General features: G+C 45.6%; 1 protein-coding gene across 1 annotated transcript; it reads left to right on the top strand.

The window, feature by feature from the left end:
• Window positions 1–906: 906 nt before the first annotated feature.
• barhl1b (BarH-like homeobox 1b) lies at window positions 907–5,592 on the top strand (the record flags this gene model as incomplete). The annotated part of the gene is made up of 3 exons (XM_083929244.1): window positions 907–1,357; window positions 3,790–4,012; window positions 5,295–5,592. The coding sequence occupies 3 exons, from the start codon at window positions 907–909 to the stop codon at window positions 5,590–5,592; spliced, it is 972 nt and encodes a 323-aa protein (XP_083785370.1).
• Between the last annotated feature and the right edge of the window lie 377 nt (window positions 5,593–5,969).

Here is a 5,969-nt window from a genome sequence, read left to right as displayed (position 1 = left end):
AGCTGCTGACTTTTCCTCAAGTTCAATTTTTTGGGATTCCCTCCCACCCCCATCACATCTCGTCCTTTTTACTTGCCAGTTGTGACTATTTAACCCAGTTTACCTCGATTGTGCGGCGCGCATCGCATCGTCCCGCTTCTCCCTGCTCTGCTGCGGCTCTTGGACTCCTCTCTCTCTCTCTCTCTCTCTCTCCCTCTCTCTCCCTCCCTCTCCCTCTCTCTCTCTCTCGCTCTGCTTCGGGGCTTTTAAGGTTTTTGTTGTGCTACTTAGAGGAATGCGAACAGTTTGCATCTGTCGTCTGTGTGGCCGCTGCCCTGAACACTTTCCTCCGGTCCTGTGTCGGCTCTGACCTGCCTGTAACTGTCCCTGGTGCTGAAACGCTTTCCCCCCCTCCCGAAAACACCGTTGCGCCGCTGCTCCCAAATGTCCAGAAATAGTCATTATTTCTGCATCTTTTCGTGTCCTGCGGGTGAGATCATTTCAGCAATAACTGGTTCGTCTTCCCGGCGAGGCTTCTGAACTCAAAAACAGACGGGGTTGTTCCTAAAGGAAAGGAGAAGAATCGACCGAGTCTCTCCCAAAAGAGGCTGCAGCGGCTGCATCGATTCCAAGAGGACTCGTCTTTCTAGACTTGACAAAAAGAGAAGAAAATCGGATGCATGGACGATTCTTGTAACGCAACTTAGCCTGGAGATATTTGCTCTTTAAAAGAACCAGCCTGGAAACTGAAATAGCGGATGAATAATCTTCATTTTTAGCGTATCCAGAAACATTTTCTTGGTGCGGGGAGGGGGATTATTTTTCGTCTACTGGATCAACTTCGACTTAAACATCCCCCCCTCCCTCCCTAAAATAAAACTTGTCCTGAATACCAAATGGTAGTTTGAGGAGGCCTCGATCAAGACAATGGAGGCGTCCGCCAACGGGTCCAGTTTTGGCATCGACTCGCTGCTGTCCCACAGACCTGGAAGTCCGGTGTCCAAAGGGGGCAGCCTGGTGGGGGAGTGCCGCTCGCCCCTGGAGTTCAGCCCGAGATCAGACGTGGAGAGCGGCTGCTCGTCGCCTCCGTCGCCGAGGAGAGAGTGCGTGGATGAGGTGGTCCAGAGGCAAGGTCACGGCGTCGGCCTGCCGCCGCACCTCCAGCACGCGCAGATATCGGCGGGGTCGCAGCAGAGGACCGTGACCTCGTCGTTCCTCATCAGAGATATTCTCGCGGACTGTAAGCCTCTGGCCGCCTGCGCGCCCTACTCCAGCAATGGACAGCCGACACAGGAGGTGGGGAGGCTGGCGTCGAAGATAGCGGAAGACTTTATGGAGAAAATCCACAGCAACTCTTCGTCAGACAGTGAATATAAAGGTAAGGATGCCCGTCTGTAGACACAGCGAGGGAGCTGTGGAGATGAGATTTGAGGTGAAACTGATCTGGCCTTCTGCTCTCTACTGGACTTTTGGCTCCTGTAGAAAAAGATTGCCTCTTTGAAAATGTGAGTCTAGTTGTAACTTCTTTATTATTATTTTTGTTGTTCAGCTGCAGTTGGCTTCTTTTTCTGTCTTTAAAAAAATATTAAAACATTTCTAGAACAGATATTCAATTATGATTCAATAAAATATATATAAAATAATAAATAAAAAGAGCCGTGTGGTGCAAACTGGAAAAAATAGAGAAGAGCAGGAAGTTGAGAAAAAACAAACAACAATTTACATTTAAATAAAAGACGTATTCAAAACATAATGTTAGCATTTTGCTTATCTATACCTAAATGAAAATAGACCATTTTTAAATGTTGTCTTAGGACTTTATTATTATCATAATTATTATAACTATTATTATTAATGTATTAATAACATGATTAATCATCTTACTATACATATTTACTAACTCGGCTTGAATAAATCTGGGGAAAGAAAAAACAAAAACAAAAACATTTTTTTTTATCAATAAACTGCCACCGGAAGCCATCAATGAAATGGAGCCGACCCTCTGCTGCTGCGTGACGGTGGCGGAAACATGAGCCTTCTCCCTGCACGTTGACGGGAGTTCATTTTCATTAAGTTTCTCCACTTGCCCGCATGTGCACGTGCACGCGCACGCGCGGCGCGTCTCGAGCTTCGCGTTAGCAGAATCTCCAGAAAGCATCTGTTGATGTCAGGGATGGCAGAGATGACAGGGTCGCCTCCAGATAAATGCCATCAAGGGCCTCTCTGTTTCCAATCATGTCAGCCATAACAGACATGTCACCTCCATTGACAGTTTAATGAAGCAGAGCCTGCGAAGAAGACCGCGGCTGTGCGCTATGGAGGGGGGGAAAAAACCTGATTTAACACAAGGAAAATATAGATTATTATTTCATTACTTTGGGTTTTGGGCTGTTTGGTTCCATTCGCTTCTCCCTAATTTACTTCTCTTGCGCGTCGCGTCGTCAACTCGCTTGAGCAAAATCAGTGTTTGTGTGCGTGCGTGCGTGAGTCCGCGCGCTCCCGTGTGTCACATTGTGGATGGAGATGCTCATCGACGCGCTGATTGACGGAGGAAGCCGCGGGGCCCACAGAGCGCCTGTACGGTGGCTTTGATTTCCGCGAATCCGCCTCCTATAATATTTCAGGGATTTGATGCAATTTGTCCCCGGCGCTAATCACATTTGTAACCGCGCAGGGCCGCCCGGCTCTTGATTTCCGCCCGCTTCCAGGCTCCTGTGAAGTTTCTCCGGTCGCGGTTGAAAGGCCCGTCCTTCCCTTGTGGCTCAATTAGGCGGATTATTGTGCTCCTTGAGACGATTCAACTATTCAACTACCAAAGATCTCTCGCTCCGCTCGCTTCTCCCCCCTCTTTCTCTTTTCTTTCCTTTCTTTTTTTCCCACAGAATTGACTATAAGGACTGTATATCAATGCTCGCCCTGACATGACACCACACAGGCACAGAACAAAGAGTGCGGCTCTCCTGACGGGAAACAGATCAGATTGGAAGTGCGAATATTGGAAGAGCTTTTCATAACAATTTAAGACCGAATCAAATAGCTCCCTATCGCCTATAGGCACTGTTTCTAGCGCCGGGATTCCACGCTCACAGACACTGTTATTCATCTTAAATGGAGATAAATAGCCCAGTTGTAAATCCACAGCACGCTGGTGTAAATTCACGTCCATAAAACATTTGAACAAGAAGTCGTTTTTGAGACTTTTGAGAAACAATTAAAATCCGCCGTGCACAAACAGTTTTGTCTTTGATTCACTTGTGATCAAATCAAATCATTCAAATGATTCAAAGTAAAGTTTCCAGGATTATTTTCTAACGCTGACGTAAACCGTAATAAAATGAAAACAAATGAAAATAAAGATTAAAACATATTAAGTCCTGCTTAAACCCAAAGTTGCGCTGTGGCGAAAATCTGTGTTCTTTTATATTAATTGCATATCATAAACCAACCTATTTAAAGTCTTTATATTTACAGGACATGCAGATAAATAAAGTGTTTTCAATTAAAAAAAACAGACATTGAATGTTATTAGGATTCTGCTTCGCCTCTTGATGTTTTGCATTGATCAAACTAGAGTTCATTTCAATTTTTACATATTTTATTTTGAATCAATGCCCTGATTTAAGTAAGCAGCTTCACACTAATGGGAAGCTACAGGGCCACAACAGTGCACGTCTTTAATCTATTTTGTATTTTAGCTGAAGCTCATATTGTTTATTTGACTTCCACACAAAGATGGATGGAGCGTCTCAGTGCACAGCGGGAGGCCTCGGCTCTGTTTTCACCTTCTTCTGTTCTTTGTGTGTCCTGCAGTCAAAGAGGAGGGGGACAGGGAGATCTCCAGCAGCAGAGACAGCCCTCAGGTCCGGCTCAAGAAGCCCAGGAAGGCCCGGACGGCCTTCACGGACCACCAGCTGGCCCAGCTGGAGCGCAGCTTCGAGCGGCAGAAGTACCTGAGCGTCCAGGACCGCATGGAGCTGGCGGCCTCCCTCAACCTCACCGACACGCAGGTCAAGACCTGGTACCAGAACCGGAGGTAAAGACACTGCTGTTGCCATACTTAAGAGGGAGGGAGAGAGGGGGGGTCATCTGGTTTCTCACGGTTGGCTCATGACTCGATGGACCCAGGGACGCCATGTTCCTTTCACCCTAATGATGATCACTTCACTTTAACTGAACACGAGTCACTGCCTATAGGACTGAAACCAAACGTTATTTTAATCATTGATTAATGTGCCGATTTTTTCCTCCATTGATAATTAATCGTCTGGTCGTTATGAGAGTTAAGTGGACACCTCGACACCACTGATTCCCAGAGCACCATGGGCAGACATTCAGTTCATGGAAGAAAGTAAAAATTAACATTGATAAAGTGAAACACTGAGGCTTTTAATTTTTTAAACAATGTAGTAATTAAAAAAAGTTTCTGATTAAAAATTATGTCAATCAACCAGTCGATTAATCGTTGCTCAGACGTTTACTCTACATCCAGTACATCTACGTGGAGCAATTGTTGATTGACAGCTGATTAATTGATCAGATTTATTTTTTTTGCATCACCAAATTGTTCGGAGAAGAACTCCATGGTTTCATTTGTATTTTATATTGTGGCACCCTTGTTATTATTTTTTTTAATTTATGTTTAGCTCTCTATTAAGAGAAAGGGAAGATTACACGTTTCCCTTCGATCAACACCAATCCCGTGTATTTGGACTTTGGGAGGCTCGTCAGCACTGAGTTTATTTCTTCTGTTTTCTGTTTTTTTGATACTGCCATCCGATTAGAGTCCCACCCCGTGGCCCCGGGAAACGCCTGAAAACCGAGGAGTCATCGTTTAGTAAATAAATAAGACTTGCAGCAGTAAGAGAAACCGTCTGAGTCGATGTAAAAACCTGCTTTCTGCACTTTTCGGTTGGATTAACTTGAACATTTATTTGTCTGCAGCTTTGACTCTCAGGCAGCTAAATGACACAAATAAATATAAAAACAACACTTCGGGCTATGAATAATACATCGTTGCATGTGTGCATATCAATAATTCAAACAAACCACTATATCTACTCAATTATCTTTATTATGAATTATTCACCTGCGCGGAGTGCATACTGGCGATCTAGCAGGCATCCTTGGGTGTGAATACAAGTGGCAGGTTGGAGATTTGGGTGATTTAAAAAGAAAAACAAAACAGATGTATTCCTGACTTCTAATTGGATCCCGACAGATGGGTGCTATTTCTGTGTGTGCGATTTAAATCACACTGATATGTATCGATACACACACATGCTTAAGGCTAAAGCGGCGTCTTTTCTCTCCTCCAGGACAAAGTGGAAGAGGCAGACGGCGGTGGGACTGGAGCTGCTGGCGGAAGCTGGAAACTACTCCGCCCTGCAGAGGATGTTCCCGTCCCCGTACTTCTACCCGCAGAGCCTGGTGTCCAACCTGGACCCCGGAGCGGCCCTCTACCTTTACAGAGGCCCCTCAGCGCCCCCGCCGGCCCTGCAGAGACCCCTGGTTCCGCGGATCCTGCTGCACGGCCTCCAGGGGGGCGGTGAGCCGCCTCCGCCGCCTCTGCCCCCCATGTCCGGCGTGCTTTCTCGGCCAGCTCAGCAGCGGTGAGCCGGTCTCCGCAGTTTTTTTTTTTTATATATATATTCGCCGACCATGGCAGCTTGGGACTTATAAGAAGAAATAAAACAAAGACAGTAAGAATAAAAACGCAACGAACAAGAGAGAAAAGAAACTGTTGGAGGCCTTTGGGGCGAAACGGCCGATAGGCTGAACCCTGCGGACGGACATTTGGGACTCAAACTCTCTCTGGAAGGATTTTTTTTTTTTTTTGGGACACGAACTTTATTTATAACTTATTTATTTTTCATCAAGAATCAGAACATTTAAGTTATGTATTTATTTGATCCAAGTTTCAGTATTTTCAGTGTTTTCTCCCAACAACAGATACAATTGTTGGTGGCACCTTGACCTACAGTTCAATGCCA

This window comes from Echiichthys vipera, assembly GCF_963691815.1.
Source record: "Echiichthys vipera genome assembly, chromosome: 16".
NCBI lineage: Eukaryota > Metazoa > Chordata > Actinopteri > Perciformes > Trachinidae > Echiichthys > Echiichthys vipera.
Note: the sequence above shows the minus strand (reverse complement) of the source record. Positions and strands in the feature narration are given on the sequence as shown.